Genomic DNA, 27,634 nt, shown 5'->3' with positions numbered 1-27,634 from the left:
CTGCCGGCCTGAGGGGAGCCCGCCTCCCCTGTACCAAGGGCGGCTGGGGAAGCAGCGGAACGGCGGTTTCCAGAAGAGGGAAAGAAGGTAGTGTAACGGTACAACATTGGTTTATTGCAATACGTATGAAATGTTATTTCCTCTCTCCTTTACAATAGTCAGGCCTCTTGCTATAAAAAATAAGCCAAGTCAGGATGTAGTCCCCATTTCCCATCTTGTCTACACAAAGGTAATGTTCTACACTTCTCCCAGGCCAGTCTCACCACCCTTGCACAAGATACAAAAACACTACAGGAGTGAAACATGGTATATTCTTTTTTTCCAACCACCCCCAGCCCCATTCCAACATTAACTTTTTTCCCCAAAACAATTAACATTCAACAGTTGAGAAATGTCAAAAATTACAAAACACTTCATTCAACTGAGTGTGCATAGTTACAATTCAGTCCTCCAAGAACTGGGAGTTATTCACAGAAACGCTGCTAGCAACTGCTCTATTGACACCTTACGAGTTACATCTTGGCACTAAAACATACTTCAGATTTGGGAAGCTTTAATAAGCTTCTGTAAGTCTTCTGCAACAGTGCCTCTTGGTTCCTTTGAGAGAAAATACAATCTAGGAAACACACACACAGAACGTGCCACAAAAACAGCTTCAGAAGTTCCAGAGAGAGTAGAGATCAGCTATTAAAGATTAAATTCTGTTCATGGTGAATGTAAGTGGAGTAGAAGTATCTTGTTTTCTTCAACAGGGCAACATTATGACAATTTTTACAATTTTAGCTTTGGAAAAAACAAAGTTGTAACTACTTGTGCATCATTTTCTTTCATGTTACTTACATCAGCAATTATGATGCTTGACTTTAAGTCCCCATTCATAAAATTCAGCATCTCAATCTTGTCCAAAAATACTGCAATGCATTTCTTGTCCTTAAAATATGGAAATATAACTATACATCCAAAATAAAAGCATGGTAATTATATACATAACATTCAAACAAATACAAATACAAGACTTCTCATCACTTTATTTAGACACATTTTGTGTTTTCCCTGTCAGTTTTAACAGATGGGTGAAAGAACATAAGCTGTCCTGTATTCCATTTTCATAACTGTACAGTAAGCCACAGCAGAATACAAGCTGGAGACAAGTTTAGTCAACATTTTCCATTAATTGATAGTGACAATACTATTTTGATTTGCTTGTGCTATGCTTACATACACTAACCGCCTCTGGGAGAGGGCTGCCAGTTAACTTTAAGTTACTAGTATGAGCGAATAGCAGGGGGGACAGTTGAGCAGTCTTGTTCATTCAGAGTTCTGTCAATCACAGGTCTGTATTTCAAGGTCACCTGAAGTAAAAAAGAACAAAGAACTTTAAGACAAACCTCTTGTATCTAAACAAGACAGCCTAGCTAACAAGAATGACTGAGTAACACAGATAACTGAATTACTTCATTGATGTTAAGCCTATTTCTCCATTATTCTCTTCCTTCCATAAAAAATGAACAGTTAGTAACCTACAAGGAACATTTATGTTCCACCAAGTTACCACTGATTCAATTCCTTTAAAAGCAAAGCCTGACCAAAAATGGTATCAGAAGACTACTACTTTAAAAAAGCCTTTTGGACAAAAGTGAAGTTTTGGCTAAGATTCCTAGTTCTTTAAGCTACAAGAGTCTTGGATACAGAAAACCCAATGGATCAGTTAGAGGACAGCACTGTGTGACACTTTCTGTCCTCAGCAGCTGCTCAGGAAGCAAGATGCTCTCATTTGTCACCAAACTAGATTCAAGGAAGCTGGAACTGGGGAAGAGGAAACAAAGAGGATCCAGAGAACAGAATAAAAAAAACCCAACCCCAAACCACACAAGTAGGGGCAGATTTTTCAGCTCCATCTTTGAAATACCGCAAAAACTTGATGCTAAACACCAACAACAGATTTTGCCACCATCAGAGGAAAAGGAAAAAGCTTTTGAACTAGCCTGATACAAGGGGGAAAACAATTCCAGCTCAAATCAAAGTAATTTCCTAAATATCAAAAAAAACTTCTCTCAGTTATGGCTGCTGTTAAACAACAGTATCAAGAGCTGTCTGAGAGCAGCTGTTTGTTGACAGTGAGAAAGACCCTCAAGCGTCAGGCTATATGTACCTTCCCAGATGGGATATCCACATAAGAAAGGGTGTGCTTTCTCCAGTGCTCTTCAAATGGCTTCCGCTGCTGGCCTTGGAGTGGCTTAGAGTAGTCAAACTCATCTACACGCAACTAAGGAGAAAGTTAGGTTAGTACAGACCAGAAGTTACATCTGCAAATCACTTCACAACCACGTGATCAGTTGCATTCCAATTACAACTGTAACACAATGTGTCTCCTAATAGCCAGCAAGCTTTATCTTAACACTGCTCATGTCAAATTTTAAATACCAAAGCTTAACCAGGGCTTTAAGGTAATGTTTCTTGCACAGGACAAAATAATAGTCCTGTTTCTGCATTCACGACCTTATTATTACTATAGTCCTAGTTTAGACCTCTCTAATCATTCAGATGCACACACGGAACAACTCTTCTCTCAAGGTTGTTACCCGGTGTTGCATGTATTGGTCATTTTATATATAACAAATAACAACAGATAAAACAGAGCATATGGGACCCCAAACAAATATTACACTAATCCCAACTCAAGACTATGAAGACTGCACTTCAAAGAAATTACAACTTTTAAATAATCCATCCAAGGGCACATAACAAGGAAAACTGTCACAGAAAATATTTATACCTTATAGTCCTCTCTGGCATGAGCACCCCGGGACTCCTTGCGGGCCTCAGCACCATAAATGGTTTGTAGAGCACAAAGCATCAGGTTTTGCAGTTCAAGGGTCTCCACCAAGTCAGTGTTCCACACAATACCTAGTAAAATATTAAAATACTACAGAGGATGTTCTACAAACAAGTTATTCTTCAATTTACTTCTGTGCTATTGCTGGTACTTAGAATCAAACCAGCCAATGCTTTACCTACAGCAGTTACAGTACTCTGCAATACTGAATTACTCACTGTTGCCTGCAAGGCTCAGTAACAATTCCTATACTCTAACAAATCAAAATGAATCTTAGAAAAGTTCAGTTCTACCAGGCATCCCTGTTGCATGTGTGTTACTGAGACAAAATTACACCATAGATTCTTGCCTGCTTTATATCATACCTACAACTCAGTCCCCATACCTCACTTCAGATCACAAGATCTGGCTAAATGGTAGCTCTTTAAGTAGATCACTAGCAGATCCAGGCAACAGGGCTTTCCCTTCCTTCCCACCCTCAGAGAGGGGGGGAAAAAAACCCAAACAGCCCTGCTAGTTATACACGGTTCTTCATTTAAGTATCTTCAAGGCGGACCCGAGTTCACTTATATGAATGTATCTTCATTTTGATCTCTACATTTTAAGCTATTGTAACACTTAATGCTTGTTGAGAGCTGTCCCAGAAAGCCAGTCCTACTTTCACTGTTAGGACACACATCCAATAGTAGTAATTGCAGAGAAATACACGACATGAGAGGAGAAAAGGTACATCGGTACCTGTACATAAAGTATCTACAGCACTATCTGCTCAGCTGAAGAATGAAAACTTGAGTGTTCAACCTATGAATAGTCTTTGCTGCCTTTTTGCAACTCCCTGGCTTTTTCAGAAGATACTACTAAAGTTCATCTTAGTATTTGAACAACTTCAAATCATGTTCAGAGAGAACAGCATTTAGTACCTTATACAGCTGAATCCAAGTTCACACTCCACTTCTTTCGAAGTGTATACAACCAGAAAGCGACCAGTAAGATCAAGTACTTTACTAATTACCATGTTTAAATAAGTAGAGCTCTACAACGTATTTTTAAAGATTCGAAATGGTTAAAAACCTTAGCAAAAGTTTCAAGAAACACATAAGAAAATTTTCATAAGAGAAAAGTAATAATTTAAAAAAAAAAACCAAACACCAAACACCACATTTTTCCTAGAGAGTACTCTGGCCAAGGTGTATTCGTTACTATCAAATTACCTCTGTCAAATGTCTTTAGATGAGCCAGATCACTATAAATTTGGCTAACTTTTTCACAGCCTTCTTGGAGTACAGAACCAGTACGAAACACAGCAGCATGGCTTTGCATTGCCTGCAAGATAGTAAACCAAAATCAGTTTGATACGCTGCATGTGCGTAATATCCCACATAACTTCATTAGTTCCAACTGAGCTTGACAGGGAGCTGTTTTGACTTCAAACATATCTGCAGCCTGAAGAAAAAACATTCTTCTCTTCATCCCAAACAAAAGAAACCCTACTGTATTTGAGCAATCTGGCCTAGCAGGAGGCGTCCCTGCCCATGGCAGGGGGGCTGGAACTAGATGATCTTTAAGGTCCCTTCCAACCCAAACCTATGACTCTATGATTCTACGATTCCATTACACAGCAGGTAAACTACCCAAGAGGAAAAATCATGAAGGGAAGAAGAAACTAACAAAACTGATACAGCCTTTGCTGCGCACAGACAGTTTACTCACACTGCTTTTTACTTCCGTGAAGTGTATTTTACTTCCTAAAGTGTATTTTCAATGTGACCAAACCCCATTGATTGCAGCTTCTCAGACCTTATAATCAAGAGCTTAACCAGGCTTACCTTCTGCATGTTAAGTCGCACTTCTGAAGTCCTTATGGTTCCGTTAGCAAATCTTAATTTGTCAAGGTTAGCAACCGACTCTTCACCAGCGTTTGGTTTAATAGAGGGAACTGTCTCTCCTAATAAGAAAGATTCAGTTACTAGGTCAGGCTTGGGTTTGGTTTCTGGTAGTTTCATAGACTAGCAACTACTAAAAAGTCAGATTTAACTAAAACACAATCTGTTTTCTTCCTCTGAGGTACAGGTTAATTATAACTTTCCTGAACTCCCACCAATACTATCCATACACTTAAAAATAGAGTTCTCAGTAGAGTATATGAATCACATTCTTTCCTGTGACAGTTAGTAGGAAATTTATAGGTTTGGCTAAATTCTGCTGTTAATTCCTTAAAAACAGCACCTGATGAAAATTCTTCTAAACTATGGAATAAGCCTGTGGCTCCTTACTATCTTCTCCTATGCTTTCCTTGTCTCTTCAGTCCCAAGCCTCCCACCCTCTCTTGGATCTGCTAAGGTTCCAGGGACCAGTCAACAAGCTTGGCAATTACACATGAGCTCTGCATCTTGCCTCTAACACTGGAACCCATCTGTTACTGGGTAACAAACTAAACATAGCATCTTACCAGCACACTTCATCTTATGTGTAGCTTTGCATTCAGACTAATAAAAACCTTCCTGAAATTTCAAACTCAAAGGAACCACAGAAAGATCCAAATAAATGCTTGCACAGAGCCAGAGCCAATAGGCACCACTAGATCTAAACTGATTCCATCAGGAACCATCACTCTGCACACTTTGTGCGGTCAGACTGAAAAAACAATCCATCTTATTACTTTGGACATTAAGCAGTAATAAGACAGATCAACAAGGTGGCAGCAAATTCCACTATACAAAAGCGCCAAGTGTAAGATAGACTACATTCTGATGTAGAACCACAGAATCATTTAGATTGAAAAGGACCTTTAAGATCAGAGTCCAACCATTAACCTAGCCAAGTCCTCCACTAAACCATGTCCTCAAGCCCCACATGTACGTGTCTTTTAAATACCTCCAGGGCTGACAATACAACCACTTCCCTGGGCAGCCTGTTCTAATGCTTGATAACCCTTTGGGTGAAGAAACTTTTCTTAATATCCAAGATGCAGTGCAGGATGTAGAGAAGTCAGTCTTCACATTTAATACTCTGTTTTGCTAATTTGTGAAAAATCTCAACTGTTTTTGCCAATAGCACTGACCTAATTCTAGTTTTAAAAATATCATCTCACAAAGCAAACGTTAACTTCAAACATTCACGCAGCAAAGAATATGCCTATAAAAAGCATAAACATGATTTCTGCCTTTTCTAACAAATAATAGTCTATATCTAGCATTCTGAATTAGGTAGCCATCACTCTTTGTGGAGAAGAAATGAAATCATAAAGGCAAGTGTCTCTAAAACAGTGAGCCTTACCAGGCTTGGATGTGTTCGCAATAGTAAGAGCACAAGCACGACCAAAGACCACCAAATCCAGAAGTGAGTTTGCTCCAAGTCGATTTGCACCATGGACAGATGCAGAGGCTGCTTCTCCACAAGCATATAAACCAGGTACCACTTTATCCTCACCATTCACATGTGTAATCACCTATCATTTCAGGCAGTCAGTTAGCACTCATTTCTTAAACAGTTTGTAACAGTACAAACCTCTGTATCTGCAAAGGTCATGTGCATGTAAGGATGAAACACAGTAATCAAGTTTTCTCCAACTCTAAAACCATAAATATTTTAGTTCTAAAGGGTAAATAGCAATGCCATGTAAATACAGATATCACTAAAACCCGAGATTTCTTGAATTATTCTTATGAAAAGTATGTGGTTCTATTTCATCACAATTCTGCAGCAAGACAGAGAAGCACAGGAAGAAAGTCTGATCAGACATTTCTAAGGCAAAATTCTGCATTGAAAATTAACAACTACGATACACTGAAATAGAAAAATTCACCTGACACCATCACATTGATTTCTAATGAGTATGAGTTAGAGGAATCTGCTTTAGTGTAGAGATTACATGAGGTATAGAGAATTAATATACACTAACTTGAGCTATAGCTTATAACAGAGCTGTAGTTTGATCTTTGTTCAACTATATTACCTTCAACTTGATAAACAGAATTGTTGTCAGACATGACAGTAACTTCATTTTAGATGTTTCTTGGTACTCCCATCTCCAGATGGACTGGAATGTGGTTCTCAAGTTATTTACAAAAACAAACCAGATTGTGTACAAGTACTCTGACATTATTATTATAATTATTATTCATCCTTACACATATGAAAAACATTGTTAATGCTTTTATATTTGGAAAATAATTTCCTATTATGGTACAAAAAAATACTGAATGATGTATATTACTTACTTGTCCCTTGTAGTTTGTAGGAATACCTCCCATATTATAATGGACAGTAGGCAGAACAGGAATAGGCTCTTTAGTGACATCAACGCCAGCAAATATCATAGCTGTTTCTGAAATTCCTGGGAGACGGGTTGCTAGCTGCTGTGGTGGCAAATGGTGCAACTGCAGGTATACATGGTCTTTTTCAGGGCCACAACCCCTATCAAAAAAAAAAAGTCAACACTGGAACATGTAACAGGAATTCTGCAAACACCAATAATATTTCTAATCCAATTTGTTTCACTTGTGGGGGAAAAAAAATTCAAATGTTATCTGACAAAAATTAGTATCTAGCATATTTGAAAAATACTACTGACCCTGGCAGTATTTAAGCATATTTTTCATCTCCCAGCTTTTCTTTTCACTTAAATACTTTACAGTATTTAAGATGTTAAACCACTATACCTCTGCAGAAATACGTAACATTTGAAGATAATTAGTCAAGAAAACAGAGCACCAAATTATTTCCATTGCTTGCAGTAAGAGCATATACATTAAACTTGTTGAGCAATTGCCTCCAGATGCACCAAATTCAAGCAGGAGACTGCTAATGTCTTGTATTCCCCTTCAGTATCTTTAGGAATTCACAAGCAAAATTTCTGCCCTGCATGCAGAGTTCAGCTGTCAGTTACTAAAGCTCACTCGTGTGAAATATCAGGTGTTTATCAAATGAACTATTGGATAGTATACAGTCTAGTACGATTAAGTATTTCTTCTGCAGCTTCATTAAGGGTATTTAACTAACCTTCCTTCACGGATTTCTATGGTCATGGAACGAGACACTACATCCCTGGAAGCCAGATCCTTAGCAACAGGTGCATATCTCTCCATAAATCTTTCGCCTTGACTGTTAATTAGAATACCTCCCTCTCCACGACATCCTTCTGTTATAAGGCAGCCAGCTCCATAGATACCTGTCAAGAAAGAAAATACCATCAAATGAGAGATTCTCTAGACAGCTTCACAGTCAGGATGACCAGGACTGAATAAACAAGAGCTTCCTAAACAATGCAAGTAAGTCATGAGTAGATTTTATTCCATCCTAATCATACCACTAGGAACTGTCCTCCAAGACTGCCTAGAAATAAGTATTGTTACTCCTTTCAAATACTCTTCCCAAAAGATAATCATGTTGATTTGGAACACCAACAGTATCCATAATATTAGAACTAGAGAGATCTGCACCCATCAATATGTAAGGAGAATTTTACGAAGATTCTGTAGACCTTCAGCAATTACTTTGTTCAAGATCAAGTAAACCAGAAGTTGATTATCTCAAGGCCAGTTTGTTCATCTTTGTTCCCTCTTCTCCTGTGCTAAGGCAATACAGGATGGCTTCAAATAGTGTGGAATGTCAGAGCTCACTCAGTGTTAGCCTTCAGCACTGGTCATCATAGAAAACAAAAATGCTAACCAACTCGTACATTTGATTATTACATTAAAAGCTACAGAATTATCACACAGGCAATGAAGGTTCTTTGATGGCAAAAAAATTATCTAAGTCAAATGAAAACTGTATCACTGTAACATTGCAAAATAAACGAACAATTAAAAAATTCACTACTTATCACAAGTTAAAACTAAGTATTAGCTACAAAAAATTATTTTATTTTGTGACCATCGTTGTCCACAGTTTAGATACTGATCCTGTGCTATGAAACCTCAGTCCTAAATATATACCTTTACTTCAACTATCCCACTTCCACAAAAGATTTAGTATGTAATTCCTTAATAGCTGCATCTATCCCATTGCTCCTGCATCTACTATCAAACCCTTTAATATTTTAAAGGCAAAAGGAAACATAAGTTTTAAAGGTGAAGTGGTTTCAGCTTGGAATTCAAAAACCCTTTTAGTTTTGTAAAGACAGTACCTCAAAATATTTAACATTGATCTATAAATTAGAACAGCTGAAACCCTTATAACATTCTAAGTCTTTAAGTAAGACTTAGTGATTTCTATTCAACAGCAGTTGCAGACAAGTGTGAACAGCTGTCACAAAAAACTAATGAACTGCTATAGAAAAGTGCAAACTGACTTGAGCACATTTTAAAACAACAACAAATTTGTTCAACTCAGAAAACAATGTAAGTATTATTTCATAGTCTGTACCTGTAGGGTGAAACTGTACAAATTCTAAGTCCTGGCAAGGAAGACCAGCTCGCGTGACCATAGCAGTGCCATCACCCGTACTAGTATGAGCAGATGTACAGCTGAAGTAAGTGCGGCCGTACCCACTACAGAACACAAAGGTTTACCGAATTAGCAAGGAAAAGAAACCTCTAGAACATACTGCTCAGCTATGCTGTTTGCACAGTAACAGAAATAGAGCAGAGGGTTAATAAGCAAGATGCATAAGGTTTGCCACATACTAAGTTCAAACAAAAGAAAAAACAAAACTGGTATTGCCCTGTTATGCTCATATTTGAAAAACAGCTGGTGACAGAAGGCCCAAGAAAAGGAATAACAATTCCAAAGCAGAATAGATGGTTAGTATCAGAAGCCTTTTTGCCAGAAAAAAGTTGCGTCAGGAAGTTCTCTCAATCCACTACTATTAGACTTCATTCAAACTATCACTGCAGTTCTATCAAAAATAGCATATAGCAATAGCTTTTATCCTCAACATGGCCCTGATTTTATGTTCTTAGATTTCAAAACTTAGTTGTCTAAAATTAGGTATTAAACATGAAATCTTACACCTAAAACAAATAGGTTAGTTTCCAACATTACTGAGAACTGCCAGTACTCACAATTTCATGGCAAACTCTCACAAAAAGTATCTATGTACATATTCAATATACCTCAAACACCACAAGTATGAAACCAGCCTTGGCTTCAATAAAGCCAAATTATGTAGGCAAACAAACTGTTTTTCTTTGACAGATATGTTTATAAATATTTTGCATACTGAAATAGGTATGAGACAGCCATAAGCAGCAAAAGACTAATGCATATAGCGTTCTATAAACAAAAACATATGGCATGTTTCAAAAATCTAAGGCCATTGGGGTACATGTACACATGTGCTCTTACACATTCCAACTTTACGTTCTTGTTCTAGAATTCATGATTAGGCCTTGTACTAAATTTATACTTGGTCACAAAATTAGTATGTGTCTCCTTTCAGAGGGAATGACGGAATTCCGTTATATTGCTTTTGATCGAGGCAGGAGGGGGAGGGAAGATGAACATATAAATTATGTTTTTCAAGTCAACATGTCATCTCTGCACTTTGGATTCAAATACATGTAAAAAAACAAACTTCCAACTAGCAGCACTCTCAAGTTTGCCATCCGTCATAAACTTTACATTACCCCGTGGCAATGACAGTGTTCTTCGCTCTAAAACGATGTATAGTGCCATCTTCTATGCAGAGGGCAATAACACCACGACATTCTCCATTTTCCATAAGTAGGTCCAAGGCGAAATATTCAACAAAGTAGCTTGTGTCATATCTTAGAGACTGAAGGAAAATGAAAAAAGGAACTTTAAGGAAAATCCAGAAACCAAAGTAAACGCTCTTCAAAGCTGTCAATGCCTGTGGGCTGTATCAGGATACAAACCACACCGACCAACTCTCAGGGAAACCAGTTTCCTCACAAATCCTCATAAAACTTTGCTAATGAATCCAACCTAGCTTAAAGGGATGTAAGTAGTTACCAAACCATTTAATCCAAGAAGTCATAGCTAGTCAGCAACACTCATTATTTCCCTGTACCTTTGGCAACACTTTAGTCAGCTGCAGTACTTGATCCATGTACCAGCATGTCTGTTTACTTAAACCTCTCACGGAGAAGTGCAGTACATCTCCTGAAGCCTAATATACCAGCAGCAGGCATCAAGCCAAATATTCTTTCATGCCCCCAAGGATCAGCACTGAGCAGATGTGTTGCAGCAACATTTATAGTGTGGACCTGAGGGAGAGCAATTAGCTAGCCACTAAGTAAATAAAAAAACATTACCTACTAGGTACTTAATTTCAGGTTTCAAGTAGCTTATTACCATTTTAAAGTAACCCAATCTTTCTTCAGTTATGGTTTACAGAACTGATGGGAATAGATGCTGGAACAGTAGTCACTTACTTGCCACAGAGCAAGCTCACAAATGCACAGTAGGCCTTAAAGCATTTACACCTCTTATTTTTCCCTGTTCCCTGTTTGAAGATGAGTGAAAGAAAATGCTGCCTTGTACTTCTTTTCACAGTTCCCCAGTGCTGCTGTGTTACATTTTTTTGTAAATATTTTTTGGTGGAATGTTTACATAAATTCTCTTTGGGTGTAGCTAACAGACACAAAAGCATTAAAAGTGAAGTACTACAGACCACAAAGCTAACACAGTGTACACTAACAGCTGTAGTGTTCAGGACAGCATATATTATATATATTATTCAAAATACTGTATTTATATATCAATATATATTATTATATATCAGAAATATATTTTTCTGATATTATAATTTATTCTATTTCTGCACACTCCTGACACTAAACAAGCATCAGCTCTGCTACATTCTTCCACATTGCCTCAAGAAGGAAGGAAAACCAGAATTGTTATCAGTCATTCTCCTGGATTCCTCGTTCATATGTGAGCAGCTACACATTTGGTTTGGGTTTTATTTGGGGTTTTATTGGTTGGGTGGGTTTTTTCTTGTTGTTATGTTGGTTTGGTTTTTTTGGGGGGCTAAGGGGGGGCATTGAGGTGAGGGAGAAGAGAGTGAGGTGTTTGGTTTTCCCAAACTCCAGGGAGGAAAGAAAAAGAAAAATCATGAATTGCAAATAAAAAAGCAAAAGCAAGTTTACTTCACAGCTGCTTACCCTGCCATACAGAGTATGTAACAGTGAATGTCCTGTCCTGTCTGCCACACAGCAGCATCTGTGAGCCTGTCCTCCTTTTCCAAACTGAAGACTCTGCCCACCAAATGCACGCTGATATATTTTTCCTTCTTCAGTTCTGCTGAATGGCATCCCATAGTTTTCCAGCTGTTGAACCCAAATACAAGCATCGGAAACTCTTGTGCATGACAAGGCAAAAAGTTATTTTATTATGTTCCTAGTAAGGAGATCTCCTTGCAAGCTAGTCTGTTATAAATACTTGCAGCTGACAAACTCCAGTGAGTCTCACCTCTATCACCGCAGCTGGGGCTTGCTCAGTCATGTAGTGTATGGCATCCTGGTCACCCAGCCAATCAGACCCTTTCACTGTGTCATAGAAATGCCACCTCCAGTTATCATCTTCCATGTTTCCTAGGGCAGCGTTGATCCCTCCCTGAAAATTAAAATCCATTTCCTTGGAATTATATTACTGAAGCAGTTTTAGTAGATTTTCCTTATTTCTGTTAAAAATCACATACCATTTATGCCTCTGTGTACAAGAGATACAGTAAAGTCATATTTAATGTGGCTGTGAGAAACCTCTGCAATTTATCAGTTTCACAACGGCTCTTTATCATGTTCTGCTTTGTGTAACACAGGAAATTGCAAAGTTATACTGAATGCAGTGAAAAAGCACAGAATAGAATCTAAACAGGTATCGCCCTCCAAAATAGCTTCAACTAAATATGCAATATTTATAAGAGGAAGCGTGGCCTTAAAATGTGATGTTGATGTGCATATCCAAAGCAGCTTCCTGACAGCAGGGACCTTTCAAACATTTGTTCTATCTCATTTCTCACCTGTGCGGCAACAGTATGAGATCTGGTGGGAAACAGCTTTGTAATACATGCTGTATTAAATCCAGCTTCTGACAAACCAAACGCAGCCCGCAGACCTGCTCCTCCTGCACCCACAACAACTGCATCGAATTCATGGTCCACTACTGGGTATTGTGTAGAAATCTGGGAAAAGAAATCAGTTTGTTATGATCACAAAGATTTCAAGCTAGGTCAAACTTAAGTTTCATGGAGACGCAAGCAGTATAGGTTTAATGTTCTTAAAAGCCCCTTAAAAGTTCTTAAAAGCAGCAAGTGTTATGTACTCTTGTGGGTGGAAACCATCATTAAAAAAAGCTATCCATTTCAAAACTCAGTCTCATTACATACTTGAGCACAACACAAAACGCCAATACCCATTTGTTTAATGTCTCTCAAGTATTGTGTATTATCCAATCTGTTACTTAAGATATAAAGAAGCACAAACATACCGAATCGGAAACCTTTGTAGAAGCATTCTTCTTTCCATAGGCTGTGAAGTGTAAGTTGCGGGCAAGAGCCTGGCATGCCACTGGCCACTACGGACAGAGGTCAAGACAACTGTTATGGAACATGTTTCGCATGAAATGTTTTCACAAGGAAGACTTTTAGCATTCTCAGCTGCCCTACCTTTATAACAAACCTTTACTTATCACTGATACCACATACAGAAGAACATTGTAGCAACGTATTTTAGAGCTACAAGCAATGAAATTTTGGCTTTCCTATATTTTCCTTTTTGGTGGGGGGGGGGGTTAGAATAAAAGGAAAAAAAAAAGTTTTGACTGGAGGAGAGAACAGCCCACAGGTAACAGCATGTTTCAGGCTGTTATTTACTTTACTAACACTAACCAGTCTCTCAGACCTGAGGCTGCACTGACAGAAAAACATGTTTGCAATTAATGCTGTGGTACTCTTATAGTTTTTTCATAAGTAAAGAAAGATGGAAGATAGCTTTATAGGAACCACAGGAATTAACGGAAAGTACCTCTTGTGTCAAGCAATGCTCAGAATTTGAATTATTTCAGGTGAGCAAGAATAATGAAGATAAAAAAAAAAAGGTGGTAGGGAAAGCTGTTCCAGCTCATCACTGCTGCAAAAGTCAGAGATCTTTCTCTTCTTTTCATTCTCTATTAAGTAACCAAATTAGAACCATTTATTAATACCTAAATGAAGCACAAAGGCACAATTTTCCCCTTCTGTAATGTTATTTCCTCTCCTCTGGCATGTTCAAAACCAAAAGAAAAAACCCCAGCACCCAAACCTACCCGATACCCAGGCTTGGCTTTGACAGGTTAAAATAATCACAGCTTTAGTCTTCACCATATAAATCCCCAACGTCTTGGAACCTGATATTCCTTCTTTACACCATTCAGAAAAATACTCCTAACTCAGCACGTACGACGGATGAGAATGGCAACACAGAACCATACTAGTGATCTCTGTGCTTCCCTATTTGAAATACATCCTAAAATGCACTGGGACTGATATTTGCCATTTCCAGCAACTGTTACAGCCATGGTTCAACAACCCTATAACATGCTAACAAGCAAGTCTTCCCTCCCTGTCAAAAGTCCACCTCTTCCCCCACCCCTGATATGAACTACAATACACTTTCCTCAACCTAGTTTTATCATCTCTCATAGTAGTTTCCTCAAATTATTTTCTTGCATAACAGTGAATCTAATGAGTCACCACCTGCGCTAACACACTTCTGGTTTCTACAGCCATCTTTAAGAAAGATCAGTCTTAACTCCTACTTAGAAGGAGTTCTGTTAGTGCCCTCCTCCAGGCAGCTACTCTTCCCCTTCCACCCTACTATGTTATCACACTCTGGGGCAATTCCATGCCCATCTTGACTTCTATATTTATCATCTTCCATAAATATTTCACATGCGGAATCAGATCAACTAGTTCACCAGATGAAACCCAGGTATCAGATGTAATTTATCTGCACAACAGATTTCTCAAGAATCACAGCTCAACCTGGAAGGGGGTGTCCTCTCTGTAGCAAAACTGCTTGCACAGGCCTGAGTGCAACTGAAATTCAACTAGCAGAACTGCAATTGACATGGCAGGCTACAAGGCACGCTTTAAACGCAGCAGCCATATATTCTCCAGCATGTATTACTACTGCTTGTTTCCAAAATCTTGTTCCAGAAACAGTACAGCTCTTTTTACTGCAATAAATTATTTGCCGTAAGTGAGCAACAACACATTCAGTTATTGCATTAAGCAACTGAAAGAAAATCTGTACTGTAGGTAAGGACAGCACACAACAGGTTTGTACATACTTTGTATTGCTTAAAGTGCAAATGACCAAGAGAAAAAAAACCCCACAAAAAAATTCCCAATCCCAACACCTGTAAATTGTGCTTATGCCCTAAAGCTGCAAAAGAAATTGACTTAGCTTTTCCTCCCCTTAAACAGCCTGCTGCAACCTCCAGTCAGAATTCTTCCACAATGCCCTGCAACTAATTTCCATTCAGAAAACTTCCTTATTTTCTAAAGTTGCTACAAACTGTTATCAAAGATATTTTGCATCAGAGGACACTGGAAACATACTACAAACCCCCCAAACAACACGACTGTTTAGCAGATTGCTTTTCTTTTCACATTTAAGCTTCTACAAAAGTTTTCCAAGCTGCTATTCCCATCCACATCCATTTTTTTGTTAAAACTACACATAAGAATTTCTGCTGCCATTAAGTGTTGTTCTGAATAAGCCTGAATAAAAGTCCACAGAGCAGAAAAAAAGCTATACTAAATTTGAAAGGGACACTGGTCACACTGATCCTGAACTGTTATGCTAGTAGGAACATCACTGCCCTTACACAATTAAAGTCCTATCAGGGCCAGTTCACTGCCCTCTAAAACATGTCACTTCTAAGCCCTTCTCCCTGTCAGCTGTTGCCTTTTCTGCACTTGTTTTACAAGAGGGGGGCACCTACAGCTGCCTTTACAAGTTCCTTTTCCCTCACATTTATCTTCTGTAATCCCAAACACATTACTGACACGCATGATGAGAACAGTGGAAACACACTGAAAACTCCCGCTTCACCACGGAGAAAACCAAGTCTTCACTAAGAACTGCTTGCGGATCAGCTGCAACAAAACTGTTAGAACAGTGAAGCAGCACTTCTGCAAACACCCGCTAGCCACATTTAAGCAACACGCAGATCCGCACTAGCTTCCCACACAGGTCCCGAAGGCGCCAGCAGTGAGCTTCCTACCCAGGTGCTGGCACTGGAAGGCGCCACACCCGCCAGGCTCTCCCCGGGCCACCCCGTACCCGCTGCCACCCTCCGACCCACGGGCAGCCCGCTCACGGCCTAAGGCTACGCGTTCGCTTCCCACTCCAGGCGGAGCGGCCTGGCCACGACCACAATCGGTCAACTCCCATGAGCCGACAGCAAGGACGGTCCCGCTCCGAAAGAACCGCCAGAGGGACCGAGCCAGCCGAGGAGACAGTGGGCCCCGCAGGGCTCTGGTTGCCCCGCTGCCGCAGCCAAGCCTGGCTCCCCGCCCCAGGGCGGCTGCTGGCCGCCAAGGTCACGGAGGAGACAAGGGGGTACGTGCTGCCGCCGGCCGCCGCGCTCCTCGCCACGGGCAGTGCGGGGCCAGGCGCGCTCCCCCGCCGCGGCTGAGGGGACGGGCAGGAGCCGCGCTGGGTCCCCAGGCTCAGCCGGCCCGTCTCCCTCCGGAAGGGGCTTCTCCGCGGCCTGGCCCCTTCCCCGCCGCCAGGCCGCCCGCGGGAGGGGAAAGCAGCCCCGGGCAGGGCAGGGCGGGGCGGGGCGGAGCGGAGCGGGCCGAGAACAAGCACTCACCGGCCGCAGCCACCGCCTCGCCAAGCCCCGCGAAGCCACTACCGCTGCCGCCGCCGCCATTTCGCACGGACCCGCGGGAGGGAACACTGACGCATGCGCCAAAAAGCCGCTAGCGGCGCAGCTACCCGCAAGGCTCGGCGGGAGAGACCAATTGTGCTGGGAGGGAGGCAGGGAGGGGGGGCATACACACACAGACTGAGTGCTTGTGTGCGCTCTTGCATGCGGGGTCTCCCACCAAATCTCCGCCTCGTTCCACGACCTGAGCTGGCTGGGATAGGGCCAGGCCACCGGGAGCGCTTAGAGATCGGGCGAATCCCTTTGTTGTCCCCATCGGATACCCCCCTCTTTCCCTCGGCTAATGGGCTGTCCCGGTGGGGGGCGCGCCCGCAGGTAGGTGACAGCGCCAGCGCTGCGCCGCGGCCCGTGCCCCGGGCTGGTGGTAGGTGCGGGTCCCGCTGCGGGACAGCGCCGTAGGGCCCGCTCCCGGCCCGGCCTGCCGCGGGGTTGCGCCTGCAGCGCGGAGCAGCCTGGGGACCTCCGGCGCGGCGACACCAGCAGTTATCGTCCTGCCGGCGGGGGAAGGGGTGGGCGGTAGCAGCGGCAGCGCCGAGGCCCGCGGGGCCTGTGCCGGGGCTGGCAGGCACGGGGCAGGCCGCGCAGTGGGGTCTCTGGCCCGAAAGCCCGTCGATGTGAAGTTGGAGTGTCTCGGACAGAAAGCAGTACGGCTAGGTGCGGGCTGCCGTGGTGCTCTGCGTGCCGCTGAGGCCGTGCTTCTCCCCTGTGCCCCGCAGGTGCCTCCATGAATAATTTAAATGACCCTCCCAACTGGAACATCCTGCCAAACCGACGGGAGCCCGGGGATGAAGGCAGCAGATGGAACTACGCCCTGCTGGTCCCCATGCTGGGCTTGGCCGCCTTCCGTAAGTAGTGCCCAGGTCTGTCCATCCTGCCCGCTGGCCAAAGGGGAGCTTCCGAAGCAGTGCAGTGATACAGTGATCCCCATCTAGGGATATCCTCTTGTCTGCTCGTTTTTAGTACTATAAACAGTAAGCACGGCTTATAGCATTAAGGCAACAGCCATTTTTCACACATGGAATTGAGTCTGTATTTAATAAGCTGCCATTTATAAAACTGTCTCAGAAGAGTGGACGTACGATGTTTTAGAGAGGCCAAAGGTAACAACCCAGGGAGCTGCTGATGTATAATTTCTGTGCTCGACCTGGAAGGTTGTCAGTGCAGTTTCTGTATTGGAAACCTCCAGTTTGGTTCCCTGTAACTTTATTTCCTCTCTTTAATTCAAGAAGTGCACATATTAACAATAAAAAACTTGAGGATTTTTTTTTACTTCATAGCGTCATGGAATCATAGAATAGTTAGGGTTGGAAAGGACCTTAAGATCATCTAGTTTCAACCCCCCTGCCATGGGCAGGGAAGCCTTACACTAGACCATGTTGCCCAAGGCTCTGTCCAACCTGGCTCTGTCCAACTTCAAAGGCAACTTGATCATTTAAAGTGACTTACAGTGAAATATGGATCCACAGAAATACATTTTGTGGGATGTGTAAATAGAAGTGAATATCACCGGGGAGGGCAGGAAAGAAAGTTTTTTACCACTTCAAAGCTTCTTTATTCACATAGTTAATTAATCATATAACCCATCAATATTATACATGTTGTTCTCATGTCTGAAGTCTTAATTTATATATGATAGGTTGGATCTGGACCAGAGAATGTCAAAAAGAAATAGAGAGAGAAAGAAAAGAGTATTATAAAAAACATTCGTCTTTACAAAAAGACCTGGAAGGCAAATACCGGGATATAATCACAGAAAACCGTCGCACAGTTGCTCATTTGGAGCTGGAGCTTGAAAAGGAGCGCAACAGAACCCTGAGTTACCGTGAAGCCCTCGTGTCCCAGAGCCGCAAACTAGTAGAAGAAAGAAGGATCCTAGAACAGGAGCAGGAGAAGCTAGAGCGAGAAAAGCAAGTCCTTTTGCACTCAGGAGCAGAAGGTAGCTTGTACCAAAGTTGTCTGGCAAAGGAAGAAGAGTGGCAAAAGAGAGCCAAAAATTTACTAAAAGAATTTGAAGAGGGACTTAAAGAAAGACAGGACATCTACTGCAGTCTTGTGGTACCCAGAAGCCAGAGACTAGAAATAGAGAAAAATCTGCTAGTTAAAGCAGCAACTGATCCTGTTGCTATGGCTCTACATATGGAAAGTGGCTTAAAAGATATTTTCAAACATGATAACTACTGTGGCAATATGCTGAACCGAAATAAAAGTCAAAATGGAAGACTTATGTGGCTGTATCTGAGATATTGGGAACTAGCTATTGAGCTACAGAAGTTCAAGAGGGCAGAAAAGGCCATGTTAGGAAAACGATAAGCAGGGGAAGTAATGGGATTTCACATGATCCACTGTGCATAGTAGTGACAATCACAGTTATAGTCTGAAGCTATTAAATTCTCCTACTGTGTTTCCGTTTCTCCTCCTTGTTGCACTTGTATTTGCATGGGACTTGTGCAGTGTTGCTGCATTTCCTTTCACTGTCTAACAACAGATGCTCCAGTGAGCTATGCATGCTCTTAAACTCTGTGAGTGTGTTTGTATTGCAGACTGCAGCGTAGTATAGAGATACGCCAGCTTCCACAGGTACCAGAAGCAGCAAAACAGTACTCAGTTTAGAGTGGTTTACCTAGTTGATGGTCATACTCCATCAGCAGAGAAGTGTGATGTTTCTCCCCCAAGTGGGGTAGCACCTTGTGCTCCTTATCCCTGGTGTTTTACATGGTGTCTCAACACGATCTTTGCTTTTTTTTCTTTTTTTTTTTTATTTTTTAAGTTTGTTTAAGCAAGACTGATTTTGAGGCAGACATTTGGAAGAGATCATATTTGAGCAAGCTTCTTGCCACATAAGTCCTACACGTATATACATACATTTATATAAATATATATTTGTGAATGTGCATATAAATGTATGCATTAGTATTCTGAGGGAGGGGAGTAATATCATGTTTCAAATTAATCAGTCTTGCATTGTCTTCCAGCTTAATATACAAATAGTACTGTATGAATTAACTAGCCAAAAGATGCTAATTAGAATAACACATAAAGAAACAGATTGATGGAAGTCTCATGGAGCTAAGGATCCGTGGTTGAATACTTGAGAGTGTATAAACTCAAAGTTATATTCTCACCATTCTGGAGATATAGTAAGAATACTTTTTTTTTCCTCAGTCAAGGTTTTAGTTGTAACCCAACAGTGTGCCTCCATTATAGATGTCACCGTGCCACTGCCTCTGCATCCTAGCACTGGCTGCTCCCCAGTTAGCTTGTAGGAACCTCCATGGGTTACAGCCATTGCACCTGGCTCGGACAGGTCCTGTTTGTTATTTGCAGATAGAAACCTAAATGCAACTTGCACTGGTAGCCACTACCTGCCTCTCTGGCTGACTCAGTTCTCCCAGAACTGAAGTGTGCTTTTCCATGACTTAAATTTTGAGCTCATGGTTCACCACTTCATTTACTCATGACATTGGAAGTCTACAGATATACAAGCTTTGCAAATTTTTAAGGGGGCTCTTTAATTTAGTTAGGATAGGAAAATAAACGTATCTAGATTCAAACAAAACAATGCATTTCCATGCTTGAAATCTCTTAAGACTTTGAGTGTTCTCTGGGTCCCTGTAGCAGGAGAAACCACCACCTTCTTTCAAACGTGCCGTGTATTTTGGAGAATAACTTTTTTTCTTCCTCCTTTCTAAACTGCCTTAGACCTCACAGGGGCAGTGTTTATCCTTTTGTTTATAACATCTGGTCTTCTCTGTTACTTGCCTTTAATTAGTGTTGGTAGGCTGTCAGTTCTTTAATTGGCAGTTTTTTATTTACTGAGGGCTAGACTTGACTTGCTCTAGGCAATCAGCTTCTGCATGGCAGGGAAGCAATCCAGGTGAAGGCCCATCCAGGTTTAACAGAGAATTCCAGCAGATGTGGGTTTTTCTTTTAGTGTTTCCTCATGGTTTCATTTCAGTCTGGGCAAAGACAGAAGACAGCAAATAAATCCTTTGAAGTTCCATGTGCAACCTAATCCAGTTACTCAGCAAAAATATCTAACATGAAACAAAATCCTTAAACAGAATACATGTTTGCCAACTCCTCAGTTTTCCAGTGGTGATTTTGCTCCCCTTGGTAGTACTAGTTATATTGTTGTATTGATTTATTAGTCTCTCATGTACTAGTTTATTTTTTTTTATTTTTAATTAAAATTGTAGTAGATGAACAGACCTGGAAAAAAAAAAAAAAAATAAATAAAGATACCATCACAAACACCAAAGAGGCCAAAGCTTGTCTGGATGCCAAGCGTGTGGGTTGGGAGGTGAGAATGCAATTGGGTTACTACTCTTGTATGACAGCCTGAGGCCAGCTGCTGTAGCTGCCGCATGCACATGCCCTTATTGCCCAGAAGAACAGATTAGTTTGAATAACTTACCCTGTGTATAATTCCTCGAGGATATGGGAAGTGTCTGACCACACAGCTGTGGCACATTTCATATGTGCATACAGGCAGTTAAGCAACATAGCTGACAAACAGCAGCCGGTGAATCAATGCCAATGTATTTGAGAATCTGCCTTGAATTTGTACATGTTCATTAGTTCTTAGTATTAAAAGCTCAGACGTTTTATGCATTTTCATTTTTTTTCAGTTTGTCACTGACGTCATTCAAAATGTTTAAAGAAAATGTAATCAAGAGGGTGAAATACATACTTTATACTTTTTTCAGTATAAATATGTAAGTTGAAGCATCATACACTCGATTGTGCAGGGTTGTATGCAACGTAATAGATGTTTGATTCTCGCTTTCACTTTTTGAGAAGTATCAATTATTTATACAACTAATTGTTGAACTATCATTCGTGGATACTTTGCAGATCATTCTATTAAGACAGAAAAGTTATTTGAGGAGAGTTTTTTAAAGTGTGTAACTGGTTTAGAAGCACCGGTCCTGATAGTTTCTACCAAAACTCACGTTTGTTGGTCTCTTACATATTTTTGAAACATTCCCCCTTTGTAGGTCATTATGTTGAAAATTCTATTGTGAGCTTTATCTTGCCCAACAGATGTTGTTCTGGATTGGTTATTTCTTTGGAAATGCCTATATATATGTAGAATGCAAGAATAATTTGTTTTCAGAATATTTCATGAACCTTTTTTTGTTATGAAAATTGTTGCTCACCTGTTAAACAATAACAATTAATAAAAACCCTTCCATATTTCTGCACTGGTTTGTAACTTGGGGAAGGTGGGGGCCAGAGTGGGATTTGCTATTCTGTTCCAACTTTCCATGCAAATTGCACAATTTTAAGGTTTTAAAACACAAAGGTTTTAAAAATCTATAGTTGGCATGTAGAAAGTTTCATCCTTGGTGCTGAGAAGAGAGTATGTTGGAAAGATTTTTCTGTCTTAGGAAAGAACTGCATCGTTAAAGAGATAAGTGCACCAGCTTTAAATAAAGATGAGTGATTAAAGGTGACCATTCCACTGAAAGACTGGAGTAATTCCTTCTGTTGTTATGTAGGGTACTCTGCGTTTCTCCAGGATCCCTCTGATGTATCTCTTACTCTGCACATAAGCTCCTTTTCATTTCCCTGTGTGGATTTTATCTCGCTGCTCTCTGTGAGGAACTACAATCCAGCTGCTCTAGGACACTGTTCAGACACTCGGGAAGTCCTTGTTTCCTTCATAAAAGATCCTTGATCTCTGTGTATTTGACACATTCCTTCACATTTACCCATTCCTCACCATCCCAGCTAAGTCGTCCCCAGTCCATACCCTGCAGGGCAGTAGCTGTGTTCATATGACTTTCTACATTAGGCACAGCTAAGGAAACATCCTGACACATCTTGTGCTTTCGGTAAAAGCAAAAACCAACATTGTGTTTGGTCTGTGTTGGGTGATACAGCTGCTGTCCTGGGTGCATGCAACCCAAAGAGAAACACAAACCACACTCTTTACTTCACAGAACTTGTGCTGAGTGCTAGAAAAGGGAAATATCCATTAGAAAGTACTCCTAAAGGGGGGTGGGCAAAGAGGAGCAGCCCAGAGGTTCTGGCCTTCTCTCACTCCTTTTGCCTAAACAGGTCCTGCCAGAAGACTGCTGACATGACATGTCTTGCTCAAAGGGATGCTGTGCTCTGGGAGTGACAGCTCTGTTCAAGCCCTCCAGAAGGGAAGGGTCTTTGGAAGCCACCCATTGCCTTTTGCTCTTTGAATCATGTTTTTGAGCACTCCTGCATTAAGAAAATACTGAGTATTCCTCTGTGTAGTATACGAGGCAGAAACAGTGGTCAAGAGTTCAGGTATTATGGCAAAATGAAAGGAATTTAAGTCACTGCTGTGATAAAAGGATGAAGTTCAAGTTTACTCAATAGTTACAGTCATGGTGCTGGATATGAAGGCTTCGCCTGTGTGCATGCCAAGGCCACTTGGTCATTAACTGACTGCCTTGCCCAGGAGCTCTCCAGCTAATCATCGTATAGCTGAGACAACAGATGGATCAGCAAAGAAGTAACTCACTGAAGTGTAGGGTAGCTTGGCAATGAGACCAACTGGTCTGCCAGCTTCTTCACAACAAAACAATTGACTGATGGCTGGGGGAGCTCTCCCAGCAGCTGGTGCCACTCCAGTGGCTTCCCCAGGGAGCTCCTGCTGATAGGCAGGAGCTCTGCACCATAAAGCTGATAGACGCTATCTGTATGCTTAGATAAATTGCTTAACCACCTGGGGTGAAGGATCCAGTGCACAGTCAGGGACTTCCCCAACAGTTCCTGTTGTCAGTTAAGGAATTGCCCAAGTTAAGAAGCGTTTCGAAGGAGATAAGAGTAACATGTAAAAGGTCAGCACCTGACCTAGGCCAGGTAAGTTTAAAAGACCTTGTACAGACTAACCCTCAAAGGACTGGTATTAGCGGAACTTTGACTTACAGATCGCAACATGTGTGCTGGGTAGTATCAAGGAACACAGAACTATTTTGATACTGAAATCAACTTACATGGCAAAACTGAGACCTATCACAATCTGGTCAACCATCTTAATACTCTTTAGATGGATTCTGGTAACCAGGGTAACAAAGTTTGGCCTGCTAATGGCTGATGGGTGACAAAGAGGCCTTATAGCTGAACCTGGGTTCTCTGAGAGTGTACGATCACTCAAAGACATCACTCCATATGCTAGGAAAAACCACAACCCTTGTGGGCAGTATTCACAGAAGTGTCAAAGTCTCCTACTTAGTGACACATGAACATACCTTCTGGTTCAGAAGTAAGAACTGTCTAAGCACATGGTTAGATGAAACTTGGTCTGGAAGTGCCACCATTCATCTGGAATTGAAAAAGGATCACTACTGTGTATAATGCTAATGGAAACAACCAAGCAACCGAAAGCAGATGGTGCCTCTGGAAACAAAGAGTGTGTGCAGAGGGACTGTGAGACCTGCTGTGACGGCCATTCGCTGTTGTGCACCCCGACAGCCCCGTGCTCTAGGCTGATCCCAGCCCCAGCCATCCAACTGCTGGAAAAATGCCTCTTCACTCTTCTCTTTATAACTGCTCCTGCAGGTCTGTATTTCTGAGACACCTCACCTCCAAACTCGACCTACACAACCAGAACGAAATCCTCAGCTAAAGCGGTTGCTGCGCCGTCTTATTAAATACTACCTCCCCCTAGTGGCTAATGGCTCTTATAGCCAGCGCCTCAGCAGCACCTTCGGTTCCCAGGGGCAACTCTTGAGCACGTCTCTGATGCTCTACGGTCAAAGCTCTCTGCTCCAAACACGACTGGAGTGTAATAACAAAAAGATGAGAAAAAGCATGGTGTTCAGTGATCAATACAGAATTAACTTGTTTCCACTAAAGTGGCTATTGCGGTAGAGCTCTATGCGAAGGTGGCATGTAGGAGTTGGATGTAGTTCCTGCTAGCGTCTCGCTGTATACTGCAGCACTGGAAAGGAAAACAGTAACAACCTTGGTTAAAGACCACCGTTCACTGCTTAATGAACATGGCAAGCAACAACCTGCAACTGTCACTGTGTTCTGCTGCCTGCTAGAGAAGAGGTGCATGTGGTGAGAGAGATCCAAGCAATAGTACTTTACTGGCTAAGAAGTTTAGGGCAACATTGGCCACCATGAGATCAGGTAATTTGGTGCTCTCCACAGAAGCATTTCTACACCTGTATTTCCCCCTGAAGTGATTCCAAAGATGAAATGCATTCTTCAAAGATGAAGGCAATATTTTGGGGATCTTCTGAATATATGCAGTGCAACATCAAGGACAGCAAATCTCCCTCCCTGGTGTCAACAAGAAGAGCAAAACAAGAGGAGCAAAACATGCTTTTGGATGCTGCTGCTGGAGCTGACATTACTTCAATGAAATATTTTTATGCAAAGCTGAAGTAAGTATTACACGAACTGCCAGTATATACAAAAAATAAAGACTGTGCCTATTTCTGGAAGATTAAAAAGGAGAAGAGTGCCACATGGGCATCAGTGTGAGCTCAGTTCTGGATGAACTGCAGCAAACATGATATTTGTACCTTGTTCCCTTTAATTCTGTGGCTAAGGACACTGCTACTTCCACAGTAAACATGGACTGGCAATTTCTAGGCATATCGGATTGCTGAAGGAAACTCCCTGACAGCATAAAAATACCCCAGAATGGGATGCTTGTGGAAGTCATTGTATATGATGTCCTACCCCTGTTGCATTCCCAATAGCCTGAGTGTTTCAATGACAGCTCAGTGTTGTCCTGTTTCTCCTCTGCAGTGATACTTGCTGGCACAAAATGACTTCTCTCCCATCTGGAGAAGCTTACAATCACATGGGAGGAGATTTAACCTCCAAAGTTTATTGGACTTCTCTGAAGCCTTCGAAGTATCCTGCTTGAACTGCTATGGGTGGACAGTGGCAGCCTTGAAGCATACACACAGGAAATCAAATCATGCCAGCTGAGGAGCTATGTCTTTTGGTTAATTATCAGGCAGAGTTTGAGAACAACAGAGCATAAAACTTAGATCAAGTTGAAGATCTACAGAACATTTCTTGACAAGGTAAGCTCCATTACCACCTGCCATCGATTATTAGCCTTAAAACTAAACAACTCTGAAGCATTTTGCCTGTGTATTTTCTGTTCTAATATGATCATTAGTGTCCTCTAGGCTGGAGATTTTGAGTCTCTTCCTGAGCCTGGGATTCAGTGCTCTGTCTTTGCATAGCTGGTCACGGATTTTACCCTCCATTGGCAGCTTGTAAAAAGATTTTGTGTTTTCTCTGTGTATTTTAAAAGAGAGCATTTAAATTCACCTCTGTATTTTCTTTCTTTCTTCTTTTTGAGCTTTTTAAAGAACAAGCCCCTGCCCTGTCTTTGCTGATTGCTCCTTGTCCTCCCCTTCACATGATTTAGCCGGAAGAGGTTCCCTCAATGCAGTTCGCCTCCAGCTCACGGTGGAGGGCAGAAAAAGACAGGTGCTTCAGCTGAGTCCTTCAGCCAGTCAACTCAGCTCATTCACAGGAGAGAACCTGCCTTTCTCTGTATGGGGATGGCTTCCTGCAGAGCAAGTGAACTGCGCTGGTCCAGAAGTGCCCACACTGGCATGGAAACCCCCCAGCGTCAGAAGCAGGAGCAGCTGCTAGGTGGTCAGTTTGAAAGAGGGTGTCCAGTCCCACTTCACGGCATGACAGCTTGTCTCCCAGCTGGGGACAGTCACCATGGGGCCCAGGCTACCACAGACATGCTGGGGGCAGCCCATAGCCCCCTAACCCAGCTGGATACTGCACCGTACCTGGACCTTGCCCAGCAGAGGGAAGCGAGTGGCTCTGTCCTTGCTATTGTCTTGATTTACATCCTTGATATCCTTCTACTGACATTTATTTTCTTTACTGCTACCACCTCTCGTACTTTTCCTAACATCTTCATCATTCTGTGAGATGAAAGGCATTTTCATCCAAGAAAAAGAATCATTCTATTAAATAATCTATGGATATGTCCACATTCTCCACATATGTGTATGTGTGTATATTCCAGTAAAATATATGACTTTTAGAAAGGGGTTATTTCCTTTTTAATCAATTTTTTGGAGAATTGTGAGTTACGGACAAGCTAGCTTACCTTTCTGTTTAGCCTCTTTTAACTTTTGAAAAAATAGTTCATTAGGAACATGGGGGTAGTAGATAGAAAGACAAACGTGTCATTAGAAACGTTTTACCTTAAGTAATCCAATCTAAACATAACCATTTATTCCTGCATTTATAATTAGCATTTTGCAAAACATGTATTGTTCAGCAGCCCATATTGTGAAAGGATTGATTTCATAAAGATTTATTATCCACAACAAACACCATGGGACGTGCCAATCTGAAGGAGAAGTTTACCTTATGGCAAAGGAAAGGGATCTGATCAATAAGCAGGTGACTGTGACTACGGCAGAGCAGCCTCAACTTGCTTGTTCAAATCCACAGGGTGGCAATATAGACCTCTCCGTACAATTGCGGGTCATGTTCAATCTGGTGTCACTGATACAGCAGGTCCTTCAGAAAAAATATGCTGTGCCTTCCAAGATCATCATCCGTGCAATTACACTGGTAAAGAAATTCGAGCTAGATGCTATACAAACATATTGCTTCTGCAAATATTTAACAACTGACAGATAACTAAGAACCACTGGACCCTGGCATTACTGAAGTAAGATAAACTTCTCTGGAAAGATATTTCAGATTTATTCTGTAGAAAACAAATCTGGAAAATTGAGGGGCTTTTGATACTGATAGAAGCTGCTTGCACATGAAACTTAGCAGGCGGAAATTTTCAGATGATCCTACACAAGTGTGAATTTATTTCATATCCTATCAATTTACCCTCATATAATTTGATTCTCAAAGGAAGCTACATTCATTCCCTCCATGTCAGCCTGCAGTGTGCTTAAAGAGAAACATGCTATTTTAGGCTCAATAAATTCTATACAGAATCCTGATTGTCAAAGA

At 41.5% G+C, this 27,634-nt stretch overlaps 2 protein-coding genes across 5 annotated transcripts; one reads left to right on the top strand and one right to left on the bottom strand.

Annotated features, from left to right (window-relative positions):
* Window positions 1–93: 93 nt before the first annotated feature.
* SDHA (succinate dehydrogenase complex flavoprotein subunit A) lies at window positions 94–16,703 on the bottom strand. The gene is made up of 15 exons (XM_030509002.1): window positions 16,604–16,703; window positions 13,229–13,315; window positions 12,762–12,923; window positions 12,212–12,355; window positions 11,905–12,069; window positions 10,405–10,553; window positions 9,203–9,327; window positions 7,838–8,006; window positions 7,057–7,252; window positions 6,113–6,284; window positions 4,663–4,781; window positions 4,048–4,159; window positions 2,777–2,907; window positions 2,153–2,266; window positions 94–1,352 (listed from the first exon to the last, which is right to left on the bottom strand). The coding sequence occupies exons 1-15, from the start codon at window positions 16,661–16,663 to the stop codon at window positions 1,266–1,268; spliced, it is 1,992 nt and encodes a 663-aa protein (XP_030364862.1). The 5' UTR covers window positions 16,664–16,703; the 3' UTR covers window positions 94–1,265.
* A 50-nt stretch (window positions 16,704–16,753) lies between these two features.
* Window positions 16,754–21,878, top strand: CCDC127 (coiled-coil domain containing 127). Of its 4 annotated transcripts, none has more exons than XM_030509064.1 (3): window positions 16,754–16,993; window positions 17,395–17,523; window positions 18,315–21,878. In XM_030509064.1, exons 2-3 carry the CDS (start codon window positions 17,403–17,405, stop codon window positions 18,986–18,988), a joined length of 795 nt encoding a protein of 264 aa, XP_030364924.1. In that variant the 5' UTR covers window positions 16,754–16,993; window positions 17,395–17,402; the 3' UTR covers window positions 18,989–21,878. The 4 variants fall into 4 exon arrangements, with proteins under 4 accessions (XP_030364924.1, XP_030364910.1, XP_030364902.1 ...); XM_030509050.1 differs by having other exon boundaries at window positions 16,821–17,039; XM_030509042.1 differs by having other exon boundaries at window positions 16,821–17,042.
* The last annotated feature ends 5,756 nt before the right edge of the window (window positions 21,879–27,634 follow it).

Source organism: Strigops habroptila, chromosome 1, assembly GCF_004027225.2.
Source record: "Strigops habroptila isolate Jane chromosome 1, bStrHab1.2.pri, whole genome shotgun sequence".
NCBI classification, from domain to species: Eukaryota; Metazoa; Chordata; class Aves; order Psittaciformes; family Psittacidae; genus Strigops; species Strigops habroptila.
This window is presented reverse-complemented; position numbering and strand designations above follow the sequence as displayed.

Coding starts and splice junctions, on each gene's coding strand:
- SDHA (XM_030509002.1), bottom strand. CDS start 16,663: ATGGCGGCGGCGGCAGCGGTAGTGGCTTCGCGGGGCTTGGCGAGGCGG. Junction 12,356..12,761: donor CTCATACTGTTGCCGCACAG/GTGAGAAATGAG, acceptor TTTAATTTTCAG/GGAGGGATCAACGCTGCCCT. Junction 9,328..10,404: donor AACACTGTCATTGCCACGGG/GTAATGTAAAGT, acceptor TGTGTTCTGTAG/TGGGTACGGCCGCACTTACT.
- CCDC127 (XM_030509042.1), top strand. CDS start 16,823: ATGCGGGGTCTCCCACCAAATCTCCGCCTCGTTCCACGACCTGAGCTG. Junction 17,043..17,394: donor GCCCGTGCCCCGGGCTGGTG/GTAGGTGCGGGT, acceptor TGTGCCCCGCAG/GTGCCTCCATGAATAATTTA. Junction 17,524..18,314: donor GCTGGGCTTGGCCGCCTTCC/GTAAGTAGTGCC, acceptor TATATATGATAG/GTTGGATCTGGACCAGAGAA.